The following is a 14,193-nucleotide window of genomic DNA, read 5'->3' as shown; positions in this document are numbered from 1 at the left end:
ATCTACATGCACTGCTTCGAGCCAGCCGCCGATTGGTCTGCACTAATAGCGCCGCATGAAGTCGAGAGCACACCTAATGGTTAGTTCCAGTTCTTGATTCTGATTGGTCAATTAGCTGTTGTAAGAGTCATTTTGTTGTCATGCACAGGTGTCCAGTAGGGGTCACTATTGTGTAACATTTCACATAATATCAGTAGGAACCTTCCTTCGGGGTAACAGGTGTTGCTGGAGGGAAAGTGCGCACACTGTTTTTTGACCGCTGTTTGGATTCTTGCTTTGTGGAAATGAAGACAAGGTATGGTAAATAAAATCTACTTACAACCATAAGCATCACACTTAACGTTACATTAAAGGAAAACAAGACCGTTTTTCATTTTTTTACTATGTTCTTACCTCAACTTAGACGAATTAATGCATACATTTTTTTCAATGCGTACACTTAATCTTTGTACATTCATTTCGGATTTGATCCAAACAGGGATGAATTTAGAAGGCACCAAACACTTTCATGTTTTTCATATTTAAAGACTGTAACATGAGTAAGTTACGTTATGGTGGCACAAAATAAAACGTGGCGATTTTTTTTGGTCATCTCACCATATCCCGTAGTACAGGGTCATCATATACAATTAATCTATGGGGTAGCATTAAAAAAACAAACATGCAATGTTTGCATTTGTTTAGAGCAAAACATTTATTTACTTACCAGGCTACAGATGAAGCAGCTCTTTATGCCAGGGCTATTCAAATCTTACCCTGGAGGGCCAGAGCACTGCAGAGTTTAGCTCCAACCCTGATCAAACACCTATGAGCAAGCTAATCAAGGTCCTCATGATCACTAGACAATAGGCTTGTTCGACTTCATACGGCGTCGCAAGAATCGACAGCCGGATGACGTCAAAGTACCGCGAGAGCGATTCGCGAAACCATACAAAAGAGTCTGCTGTTAAATCGCTCCCGCGGAACTTTGACGTCACCCGGCTGTCGGTCTTTGCGGCGCCGCATGATGTCGAACAAGCCTAATCACAGGTGGGTAAGTTTGATTAGGGTTGGACCTAAACTCTGTAGTTCTCCGGCCCTCCAGGGTAAGATTTGAATAGCCCAGCTTTATGCCTTCTAGGGGTGGTTTCACAGACAGGGATTAGCTTAAACCAGGACTAGGCCTTAATTTAGTTAGGAAATATAACTAGTTTTAACAAACATGCCTTACTAAAAACATTACTGGTGTGAATTTTAAGGTAGAACAAAGGGCACTGATGTATTTTAAGATATGTCAGTGCAAGTTGTTTTCCGTTTGGACAGCTCTTACATTTATTTTAGTCTAGGACTAGTCTAATCCTTGTCCGGGAAACCGCCCCCTAATGTCTCATAATTAGTCCTCATTTATGTCCAAGAGACTCAATAATAATCTTTTACATTTGAAATCCTTCATTTTTCATATTTAAAAACACTTATGTGATATGCATATCGTCGCTGCCTGATGAAACTCACGTATGTCCAAAACGGTAACTTTTCAGAAAGTGAAAAAAACACCTTATATCAAAAGCAGTTGAATGTAGCGTTGTCATACTTGGTACGGCATATTTACATGTAACCATATTCTTGCCAGTGTCATGATATAATCCACATTTGACCAAAATTGAGTTTAAATGGACATGCGTGCATATTTTACAGTAACTTTGATCGATACGCGTTCTTCCGATCATTAATTAGAATGGCCAAAGTCGCGTTTCGTATTGACAGATGAATACGCTCAGTTTAGCATACGTCTTGGTTAAATACGCTTACTTTATTTAATATTAATTATAAGTGTATTAAATGTCTCTTGCAAACCATTTAGGGACAATGAATCAATACACTGACATGGTATGCTACACAACAGGGGCGTCAGTTTGTGTTGAAAAGTGGTGGGGACAAAAGATCTTATAAAAACATTACTGCAGGACGGGAAAAATATTGAATAACGCGCATCAAAAATGGGCATAGCGTAGGCCAGTCAACAACAAGAAAATACTCAGCATAAATTTTATTATTGGCCAGTTCTTTTCCTTTGCGACAGTGCTGCGGCCCTTGTGGCCTCTAGGGGCGCTAGGCGTGAAAAATACATGTCTAGCGCCCCCTAGTGGCCAAAAAGTTCCGCGGTGTGCCCTTAAGATAACACTGATACATATACATCAATTAAAAGCCTGCTAATTTTACTTCCATGACTGAAATAAAACGACTTTTAAAGGTTTTAATACTAAAAAAGAGCAATTTCGATACAAATGAAAACAACGCAATTTTTTTATATCAATCTTAAACTGGTGGTCTTCTTCCTCCGCTTAGTTTTTTATTTGATAAATTCCGCCATCTAAATAAGGAATCGCCATGGCGCCAGCGCAACTTGCTTTTAAAGGGGATGAGAGCTGAGACTCTCATTGGTTTATTGCACGTTTCCCCAAAACACACCCATTACTCATTACGAAAATAGGAACAACCTTTTTAGACAATGCACTTGGCGCACAAACAATTTGTCCTGTCGTTAAATTTGCAAAAATGGAATTGGACATGCCTGTTTATACCGTACGCTGTGTGCTTTAGACAATGCGCTTAGATCCTTAAAATAGGGCCCTTAGAGTCCAAATTGTTTAAATAGCAAATGCATTTGTGCCCAATATGGCGCCCATGGGCTTTCTGTACTAAAAACGAGGTGTGTTCAGGCGCATTGTTGGCGCGTTGCTTAGGGCTGGGACAACGCGTCGACGTAATCGACGACGTCGACGCAAAAAATACGTCGACGCAAAATATGCGAGTCGATTCGTCAGACCCAAAAAGGCGGCGCCGTAGAATACGTCAGACCCAAAAAGGCGGCGCGTGTTTTTTTCAGCGCCCATGTTAACAAGCATGCACCCCGCCGCATGAGCAGCGCGAGCTCGTGGCTCTGTAGCAACAGTGCTGCAATCGTTTCTGCGTCGGTTCTGCTGCACTGCTCATGCTCAATTAAAGTGAAAGTGCTTTGTTTATGGTTTAAATGCTCGTGGATTGACGCGAAAAAGTGTCATTTTACCTTAAAATCATGAATGTGAAGTGTGTTTTAAACAGTCATGACTTTGAGCAATTTAACAGAAAGCAATGAAATATGTCACTGTTGCCAGAAGACTGCGCTTTCATTCACTCTCTGTACAGCAGTAAATGAGTCCTAGTCTATCTTAACAAACTTAAGAGAAAGAGATTTAATAATATATGTGCTTCTTAAGTCTATAATTGTGTTTATATCTGTCATTAAATGGACTAGAACAGCACGAAAACAATGTGGGTTAAACAAATCAAGTTATAAAAGTTACACTGACTGACCATCAAAAGGCACATTGAAGAGGTTTTGCTCATAAATGCATGTAAAATAAAGTAATTTGAACTTGAGATTTTTATACTGTTACTAAACTGCACAGTATGAGCTGCAAACGCTTTATTGAATGCTACCTCTGACTAAGAATGCAGTATTTAGCTTGTATAGTCTTTTTTTTTATTTTAAGAGCAATGAACATATATTGAAATGTTTACATTCAGATATGTAAATCAACATGTATAAATTGCTATTAGTTAATTAATGGGGAGATAATCGAGAATCGAATCGAATCGAAGTCGAATCGGACTGATAAAATGAATCGTTAGATTAATTGATGCATCGAAAAAATTATCGCTAGATTAATCGTTTAAAAAAATAATCGTTTATCCCAGCCCTAGCGTTGCTATTTTTAGGCAACTAAAATAGACTACCCAATATTGTTTTTGTTATTTAATGAGCATATTAGTAATATGCGCCTATAAACGGGACGACAACGCACGTTTGCTTATCACACACATGGATGCGCAGCAGCACACAAAAGTTTTAAAATATGAAGGTTAGGTCTGGTAAATGATTAAATTCTCAAAACTTAATTTTGAGTGTCCTTTTTTTCTGCAATTTTTGCAAAAATTGTAAAGCTAAAAGTAATGAACTATAACTTACTTTAAATCACAGACATAGGCCTTGTGAGCTTTGTATGCTCTCTAGAAATGCACGGGAATGGGTTCTTCCCCTCACCCACTTCCTGACAGGAAACCAGAATGGTTTAAGATCTGCTTACCACATATGCCAGCTGCCTTATCATCTTTCACCTTAATGCAAACTCTTTTGAACCGTTTTTGACACTGAATATTTCAGTGTGTACTCGGGAGCCACATTGACTCAATCTATGATACGCCTCTACATAAACTCATATGTCAAATTACAAAATGTGTGCCTGTTTCCTACTCCATTATTCTGCATTTCAGACTCTCTGTCATTTCTTGACAGCCTTCTGCACTTTACCCAATGCACCTGTATGATGAATTACATGTGTTGAACTACACTAAAGTACTTAATTGCAGGATGTTTTTATATCACTGTTACCCTGGATCCTATTTTCACATGCTTGGCAGCACATTTGTATTTTATTTCTGCATAAATTTTGTGATTTTTAATCGTTCTAATTTTGTCTAGACGTACTTCAATGGTAAAGTAAAAAAATCCAGTTAAAGCTTTAATTACACAGTATTTACAAATGTCTAAAACTTTTAGGGGTAGTTTCCCCTACCATTTTAAGGATAAAACCTGTCAAATGTCTTAAAAAACATCCAATGTCATAACACAATCTCTTATGGTGTTGTAACCGTGGTATAAGCAAAATAATTGACTCTGGTCCATTGAATTATTCATAAAAAAATTACAACATCGAGTGTGCATCAACTAAAAAAAGTAAGTTACCTGGTTGTCTTTAAATTCTAACCAAGAAAACATTTTTACAGTGCATGATATTTGTAGTAAAACTATTATAATACAAATGCCAACATGATACCTTTTCTAGAACTGTTAAAAACACGCTCTGTGTGATTGGCCCCTTATATGCTTCGTACGCACCAAATGCGAAGCATCGCGTTCCTCGCTCTAGATAACTCACAGAATTTAACTCTGTGTCATGCAAATTTTTTGCTTGTTGAATATTTTCAACTTGCGCAAAGACATGTTTGAGGTGAATAGCGTGTGTTTTTGTGGTATTTGCGCAACCAAATTCGCGTCATTCGCACCGCCCAGCTTGAGTTCGCATCTATTCGTGTCTTTGCATTGACTTTCTACTTGTGCATATCCTTGAATTTGCATTTGATGTGTAAGCCCCATTCGAATGCAGCCTTCGGAGGTCACAACTTTCGAATTGGAACACAGCTAACTTTTATTAGGGCCCGAGCACCGAGGTGCGAGGACCCTATTGTTCTTTAAGGAGTTATTATTATATTAATAATATTCTGTGTATGTTGCGTTTTACTTTTGTATATTTCTAAAGTTGATTAAATAGATTTTCTGTTGGTTAGTCTAGTCTACATGGGTGATTCTCACGAAACCATTGAAACACCACGGCACTAATGATTTTAGCTTTAAAATGTGTAATATAGTAACATTAAAAAGCATCAGAATTATATATAATTGTACATTTTATCTCATTTTCTGCTGAAATTCTCATTACCGCAATGTGTCCGGCTGTGTTTGAACATGCGTTATGTTGTAATTTAATCAAATTAACACAAAAATATTAAGAAAAAAAATAAATGGATGTTTTGCTATTTACTGAATATTCATGTATAATAATAATGAAGAAAAATTTGGAAAATGATGTGTCCATGCCTGATGTTCTCATCTTCCGCAACATTTTTTGAGAACAGTTTAAGCACACATACAGAATTTTAATAAAGTTTGATTTTGAGTGACCAAGCACATGGACCAGTTACTTCAAGATGGCTAACAGGTAAGATCATTTTTTTTTACAGTTAATTTGAAATATTGTCTTGTCAGAATGCTTACACGACATTTTGATTATCATTACCGCAACAGATGCTTATTACATGTTAATTTAATTAATAGACGCATAATACTTTGATTTTAAATGCATGTGCAGAATCTCCAAATTATGTTCTTTCAGGTTTGTCATGTCATTTTGAAAATTATGTCAGTGTTGATGTTTTCTGACTGTTGCGGTAATGAGATTTTTTAGGACTCATTTTTTAAAATTATGTTACAAAAAGTGTTAAATGATAAGTAAAAGTTTTTAAATGAATGTTCCCATTTACTCCAGACTTTGTTTTTCAATGTCTGGTGGGAAAAAAAGTAAATTTAAGCAATTTTTACATTTTCATGCTTGACATTTTTAAAACCAAGTTTTCGTGAGAATCACCCACATTAACTTCTCATATTTTCTAAAAAAAAATTCTTGGTTCTATATGTCCGCTGACAGCCGTGGTGTTTGCGTACAGCAGGTGATGCTACTATGTAGCCTCTGTATAGAGCCCTGCAAGCCCGTCGGGTCGGGCTCGGGCTTATTTTAGGGTCTCTCCTCATTGTGTGTGTGTGTGTTTGCGTGTGTAGCAGAGACGGCGTGCATCTGAGAGCGGGCGTCCGAGAGAGAGAGCACGCATCAAAGAGCGTGCGCGTCAGAGAGAGCTTAAAAGTGATTGATATTGGTCTCGGGTCAGGTCGGGTTCGGGCTGAAAAAATTGCAGGCATTGTCGGGCTGGGGTCGGGTAGAGCTTGAACACTACGGGCCGGGGCTGGGTTAGGGCTGGAGTTTTTGGCCCGTGCAGGGCTCTACCTCTGTAGGCTAGATCGTCTCTTTTCAGTTCTATTCATAGACTTTGTTGCAACTTCCAAGTATCAGTCACTTTAGTGCAGACGTCAGTGCAGACCCACGCCACGTATGGTTTGTTTTCACGTTAATCATAACTTTTTCATACAAGTGGACTTACTTCTCCTTTAACGGGTTTAGTTTCGGGCTCTCCGGTATGCACAACATATAACCAAGTAATAGGTTTATGATGCAAACCTCTTTGCCTGCGTGGCGTCCTGTTGAAAATAAATAAATTACAGATGAAATCAATTTCATTATAAATGCTTAATAGATTTTTGTTTGCCACAGAAAGTGAGAAGTTGTTTTTAGCTATTCGCCAATAATAGCGCTTTTTCATTCAACGGAATGAAAAAACTGAATTATGAAATTATGTTTGAGATTTAGGTTTGATCTTAGCTTCCTTGTAGAAATCCCACCATTTCGTTATATTTTCGACTTTAAGCATATATTTCTTTAAAAATTGTTGAAAATTTGTACCATAACATGTTATTGGCTCCTTAGTACAAATCGCTCTATTGTTTTTATTACTAAAGTCGCTTTGGATAAAAGTGTCTGCTAAATGTTTAAAGGTCCCGTTCTTTCTGTATTTTTGAAGCTTTGATTCTGTTTACACTGCACAATATAACATGTGTTCATGTTTCACGTGTAAAAAACGGGCCATTTTTCACACAATTTATTTATATGTATAACGCTGCTTTCACTGTCCTAAAAACAGGCTGATGTCTTCCTTATTCTATGAAGTCCCTCCTTCAGAAATACATAATGAGTTCTGATTGTGTAGTTTGTTTAGTGTGTTGTGATTCGACAGCAGCTTAGCTTGCCGTTAGCTTAGCTGGCGACTGACATATTCCTGTGGGTGGAGTTTAGTCAAAAAACTGTTCTAGTGACGTCATTAAAGCAGGAAGTAGAGGGCTGTAGTCCAAACCGTCCATTTGCTGTATAGGCTGTAAGGCAAATTCTGTTAATGAAAAAATATTGCCTGGCAGTGAATTTTGAACTTTATCATTTTCAGGTATTATTTATGCTATTATAGCAACATTACACACTAACTAGGGTTTAAAAAATGGGATTAGAAAGAACGTGACCTTTAAATGTAAAACTACAGTCACACTTACAATAGTTTTTCTATATTGAATATCAACACAACAGTGACTGTTTGTGGTGTCTATCACCAGAGGTGTGAATAATGTTAACCACATGCTGTTTAAGAACGAGTTACATTGTTTGTTATTTTCTTGTTTTACTATAGCTCCCAGAAGACCAAGATTTTTTCTTATTAGAATACAGAGAGCTCTACATTTTTAATGGTTGTAAGGATGCAGATTTACCTGACTGTAAGTACCCGTGTTACATACACATTTATTAGTGTCTCTTTCTGCTTTAAAGGGGTGGTTCAGTAGTATTTCATGCATTCTGACTTATTAACACAGTTATAGAGTTGTTTCCTCATGCTAAACGTAGGCAAAGTGTCAAAAAAGCAGTTGGTGTGTTACAGAGTATTTCTGTGCTGAATGCACTTCACCAGGGTTCCTACAAGTTTCGGAAAGTTTTTTTCGAGTACGGGTCCAGCTGATGTTTCAGGGGTTTCTATACGTATAACTTCTTTTTATGGGCACTTCCCCTGGAAAACCCCGCCCACCCGTCAATCAGCGGGAGACGCTAGAACTTGCAAACATCATATCACGCGACACAGCTTGGTTTAATTTCAAAACTCAACAATGGCATGAATGAAGAAGTGTGTTTTTGGATGTAAGGAGAAGAAATCCAGCCTTATGGAAACAATGTATATAGTTTATTATACGGGGTAGCAGCGGAGTTTTGCGTGTGTGTTTGATGCGCTGGATATCCCAACCGGGTCACAAGTTGCATGCAGTAAGTAAGACTTCTGTCTTATGTTGGAAACAAGCGCGTGCATATTATATAAATGACATGAACAGATAGTGAATTATAATTTAAACAGTGTTGTATAGTGTTGTATGACTCGTACTCGCTCCTCCCTCGGTAGTAACTCCTCCTTCTTCATTTTTTCGTACGTTATCGGAAAGATTCTGTAAAGCTAATCTTTCTTTTATAAATCTGATTAAACTAAAGACTCTACTCTCCAGATTAACATCAGAAATGCAGAAACAGCGTGTGTTACGTGAGCTTTAAAGTTTAACTTTGTTGAAACGATCAGGCATATTTGCCACTTATCTGACCTTCATGATAATTTTGTTGAACCTAATAGATCTATGCAAACCAATTCATCTTTTACATGATGTTCAGTTAGAGAGATAATAAATACAATTACCCCATGATTTGCTCACCCTCAAGCCATCCGAGATTCTTATGTCCATCATCTTTCGGACAAACACAATTTGAGTTATTTAAAAAGAATCCTGACTCTTCCAAACTTTATAACGATAGTAAACATGGTGCATGACTTTTAGCCCCCAAAAGTGCATCCATCCTTCACAGAAGTAATCCAAATGGCTCCAGTGGGTCGGTAAAGGCCTTCTGTGGGTAATCGATGTGATTTGGCAAGAAAAATAACCATGTTTAAAACTTTATAAACTGTGCATTTACCATAAAGTTTCTGCATAGAATGTAGCGTAGCGTACAATGCGTAGTGACGTAGTGGCAGTGTGACGAACATAAAGGAGAGACCAAAACAACGGCAGTCATGAATAAGAAGTCTAAACCAAAGATTTGAAAGAAAATGGTGGATGATTTTGATATAAGATAAGAGGATATCGAGTTATCCCTATCTATAGCTAAAACAATTCACAACGCACGGTTCTCGAGAGTCTATTCTCACCGGATCTTACGCATCATATGCTACGCATAATGCTCATTGGTTGCTACCGGAAGCTAGTTATTATTCATGATTTGGTTATTTTCATTATTTGCTGACTAGCGCTTTAAGTTTGTTATGTTTCAAAACGTTAACAGTGTAAAAAGTAGCTGTAATCATGCTGGTTGCCAGTAACGTACTGTAGAAGATAAATACTGAAAATGTTTCATGTTCATTTAACATTAAACAAACTGTTGCTTGTAAATAACATAAATGTAAAATCTACAGTAAGTTACCGGGTACAGTTATACTGTCATTTCAACAGAATTTTTTTACAGTGAAATGTTTTATTTTACTTTCGTAACACGTTTCATGTGTGTTTATGTGAAAATGCAATATTTTAAGCAAGTGATCATCAACAAATTGCTCTTAAAAATGTATTATTTGTAACTATGTAATTATTTTGATTATTGGGATCTTTGTTGTATCAATCCATTTAAATATTAAGTATGCAACTACAAATCTGTCCTTTCAAATGTTGTCTGAAGTTTTTTACTTGCCGTTCTGCTTTCACACGGTAAAATGTTGTGGGTTTTTGTTGAAACATATACCACTGTGTGGACTGGGGTACCACAGTGATTCATTTCTGGTTTGGACTCGTACAAAAACCTCTGCGTGAACATCACAGAGTCACTTCAGTCTGTCACTGCTCTTAGTGATTCTCCTCAGACTGCTCTGTCTCATTTTTGACTCTGGATTTTAATCAGAAACTTTTTGGGAAGACTATCTTTCACATTTTACTTAAGGAAACTGTATTTCTTTAACTTTGTTGTAAGACAAACCCTTTAGATAGCGGTTTAATCGGCATGTAGATTTTGTACTGGCGTTTTCTGTCGTGGGGGGGTTACCACAGTGCTATATTTTACATTGCGCGCCGTACAAAAACTGATGATTGTCTGCTTATGAACTAGAATTATAAAGTAGTACTTAATCAATCAAACTGGATGTCTGGACCACCACAGGATGGATACTCTCAATGTTGTTGTATTAAATTCAAAAGGTTTTGTTCCAGCTACCTGCATGTGTTTAAAATGGAGTTGGTGAAGAATGAACATGGCTACACACCATCAACTGGAAATATTGTAAAATATTGCATCCTTGAATTTTTCAACTGGATACTTTACATCATCAGTTCAGATCACTTTATAATATGTTTCTTGAGATGTTAGGATAGTTTCTATTACTGAAGGATATTGTCAGGGGGCTGAATGAAGTGGAGACCCCACTAACTTTTGGAGATCCCATCCGTCTCACCGTCACACCAAGTAAGTAAATCAATTTTTAATAATGTTGTAATGCAGTTGTTCAACCCATTCACCTAATTTAGTGAAAGCAGGATTTTTGATCACTTAGTTTTAGTTCACTGGGCTGGTTTAGGGCAGTTTGTAAGTCATATGGTGGATGTAGAGTCTGAGGTGTTTTTGTAAGGGTTACCGTAGCGGTGCATTTTCAGCTACTGATCCTTTAACATTCGGAAAGCCGATATCCCTCACCGTCGTACCAAGTAAGTTTTTCTGTTTATTTATCACAAGCTTTTACTCCAAAACATGTGCTGTTGAACTGAGTTAAAAATAATCCTAGGATTTGGTCTTGAAGTAATGTGTTCAGCTTAAAAGTGATCACAAACGGTGCCGATGCTTGTTCCTCTAATGCAAGCATGTGCGGTAATTTCATTTGTTCATAGCCTGATATTTTCTGCATCAAATGATTTCAAGGCTTGAACTGAAATAATGATTGCTTTGCAAAGATAAAACATACTGTTTTGCATGTGTACAGCGTATTTTACTACCCAATGTGAAGTAAATACAGTCTTGATGAATGACTAAAAACTGCTGAAAACTGCAATGTAAAATGTGAAAAGTTGGGCTAACTAAAATAATGACTTTAGTTGGTAACACCTAAAAAATGTGTTTAAGTTAAAAAAATGTAAGTCATTTTTAAAGTTGATCCAACTTTTCACTTTTTAAGTGTAGTTTTGTCTTTAAAATAAATATAAAACATGCTGTTTGTATTTATACAGCGTATTTTACTGTTTAATGTATTACCCCATGTAAAGTAAATACAGTCTTGATGAATGACTTGAAAACTGCAGAAAACTACACTGTAAAAGTGAAAATTGGACTTACTAAAAATGAGTTTAGTTGGTATCACCTAAAAAATATGTTGAAGTGAAAAATACTTGTGAAAAATGTAAGTCATTTTTAAAGTTGATCCAACTTTTCACTTTTTAACAATGTAGTTTTTTTTTTTTGAAATAATGATTGCATCTCATATATAAAACATGCTGTTTGTATTTATACAGCGTATTTTACTGTTTAATGTATTACCCCATGTAAAGTAAATACAGTCTTGATAAATGACAGAAAAACTACTGAAAAACTGCTGAAAACTACACTGTAAAAAGTGAAAAGTTGGATCAACTTAAAAAAAATACTTTGTTTCAACTTATACTTTTATATGAAAAATAATTTGTGAAAGTTCAAGTTGAAAAATGTATTAAAAAAGTCATTTTTAAAGTTGATCCAACTTTTCAATTTTTACAGGGTAGTTTTTTTTCTTTGCTTTTCAAATATAAAACATGCTGTTTGTATGTAAAGAGCGTATTTTACTGCCCAGGTGTATTATGTGAAGTAAATACATTCTTGATAAATGACTGAAAAACTGCTGAAAACTACACTGTAAAAAGTGAAAAGTTGGATCAACTTAAAAAAATACGTTGTTTCAGCGTATACTTTTATATGAAAAATACTTTGCAAACAGTTCAAGTTGAAAAATTTATTAAAAAAGTCATTTTTTAAAGTTGATCTAACTTTTCACTTTTTACAGTGTAGTTTTTTTTCTTTGCTTTTCAAATATTAAACATGCTTTTGTATGTAAAGAGTGTATTTTACTGCCCAGGTGTATTATGTGAAGTAAATACATTCTTGATAAATGACAGAAAAACTGCTGAAAACTACACTGTAAAAAGTTGGATCAACTAAAAACTTCAAAATTACTTTAGTTGGTAACACCTAAAAATTAAGCTTTTTTAACTTATACTTTTAAGTGAAAAAAAAAACGTTTTATTTTTTAACAGTGTAGTTTTTGTCTTGATGACCATTTATCTAGTTTTTTCTTTGCTGTTTTGTATTTGTACAGTGTATTTGACTGTTTAATGTATTACCTCATGTGAAGTAAATACAGTCTTGCCAAAGCATTGAAAAACTGCTAAAAACTCTTGTTTTTTCTTTGCACAGAAGATGTACCTGATACTCCTCCAATACTGTCCATTCTGTCCCCGGTAGAACCCGATGGACAAGATATTTGTCTGGCCGCCGGGTTCTTTCCTAAAGATAAGTCCATGATTCTAAATGAAGATCCTACAGACAGTTTGAAAACCGAAAATGCTGCCTTGTCAACAAGCACTAAAACTTATTATTATGCTGGTTTTAAACAAAAAAGTATTACACATTGCAAAATTGATCAAGTTGAGGCAACTCCGGACAGTCCCGTGACAGGTACTGAAGTTTGTTTTAACATAGTGTTTTTTTGTTTAAACTTTGTTTTGTTGGATATAATTTTTTAAAGCTTCATTAATACAAATAAATAATATCGACAATTGTTTTTCTGCAGGTAAAGATGAGAAAGACAATTCCCAGACTCCAAAGACTTGTCCAACAAACGCTCCTGTTAATTCTCCCTCTGTGTCAACAGACACTGGTTAGTAATCAAATACAAACTCTTACCAATACAATTTACATTTTATATTTTATGTATTTTATACAGATATGTTGTAATTTGTGCATTTAAATTTTATATTCTTTTTTGTTTTTTTTTTCAGGTAATCCTAAAACGAACTCCATGACCCTACTTGTGACAGGTCTGAGAATTCTGCTTGCTAAATGTGTTGCAATCAATGTATTGATGTCTGTCAAAGCATTTCTAGTTTGAGGTAAAATTTGTTAATTATGAATTTTAGTAGAATCTGAACAATTTGGGACGTTTCTACACAGATAAGGGCAGGGACGTGCACAGAAATTTTGAGGGGCAGGGGCTCAAGTGAAATAAAGGGCACCTTTCATAATTATTAGAGATGCTCCGATCAGCATTTTTGGGGCCGATCACTAATTACCGATCACCAAGATCATGATCTGCCGGTCGCCGATCAGTGCCGATCACAGAATGGCAGTGGAATGGGAATCTTTTATCTATAATCTAGCAGAGTTTACACCATTTGTAGAAATGAAACTAACTATAAATTAGGTATATTATTATTTTAATAGAGAATCAAATAAATAAGCACAACAAATATTTCTTCTTGCAAAGAGAAATGTAATATGCCTTTAAAAAGGTTTATGTCTGTTAAAAGTAAAATAAAACACTTCACAGTCTTTACTGTATGAATTAAATATACACGCATTCGTATGAAGTACAACAGTTCTTCACTGATGAGCAGAGAGTGATTTTATTGAGAGATGAATTAGGATACTGTAGCTTTAAGACGTGGGAGAGATCGCTCTCTTCACGTGAACTGATGACAGGCTGCTGTGTATGCGTGCGCCGGGTGTCCGCAAACAAGAGCAGCTGTGAGGAAAATGGAAGTTTAAACCTTCACAACTTTAAAACGAATGCAAGTAATAAACTTTTAGCATGAGGATGCAATTGTCCGCGATAGATATGTGTTGTATACGCTGTTTGATAGGGATG

At 36.0% G+C, this 14,193-nt stretch overlaps 1 protein-coding gene across 1 annotated transcript; it reads left to right on the top strand.

Moving 5' to 3' along the window:
- Positions 1–147: 147 nt before the first annotated feature.
- Positions 148–13,501, top strand: trdc (T-cell receptor delta constant). The gene is made up of 6 exons (XM_055201740.2): positions 148–295; positions 7,924–8,008; positions 10,697–10,772; positions 12,744–13,004; positions 13,120–13,206; positions 13,328–13,501. The coding sequence occupies exons 2-6, from the start codon at positions 7,979–7,981 to the stop codon at positions 13,435–13,437; spliced, it is 564 nt and encodes a 187-aa protein (XP_055057715.2). The 5' UTR covers positions 148–295; positions 7,924–7,978; the 3' UTR covers positions 13,438–13,501.
- Positions 13,502–14,193: the final 692 nt, after the last annotated feature.

Source organism: Misgurnus anguillicaudatus, chromosome 2, assembly GCF_027580225.2.
Source record: "Misgurnus anguillicaudatus chromosome 2, ASM2758022v2, whole genome shotgun sequence".
NCBI classification, from domain to species: domain Eukaryota; kingdom Metazoa; phylum Chordata; class Actinopteri; order Cypriniformes; family Cobitidae; genus Misgurnus; species Misgurnus anguillicaudatus.
The sequence above is the reverse complement of the archived record's forward strand: the minus strand, read 5'-3'. Positions and strand labels throughout refer to the sequence as shown.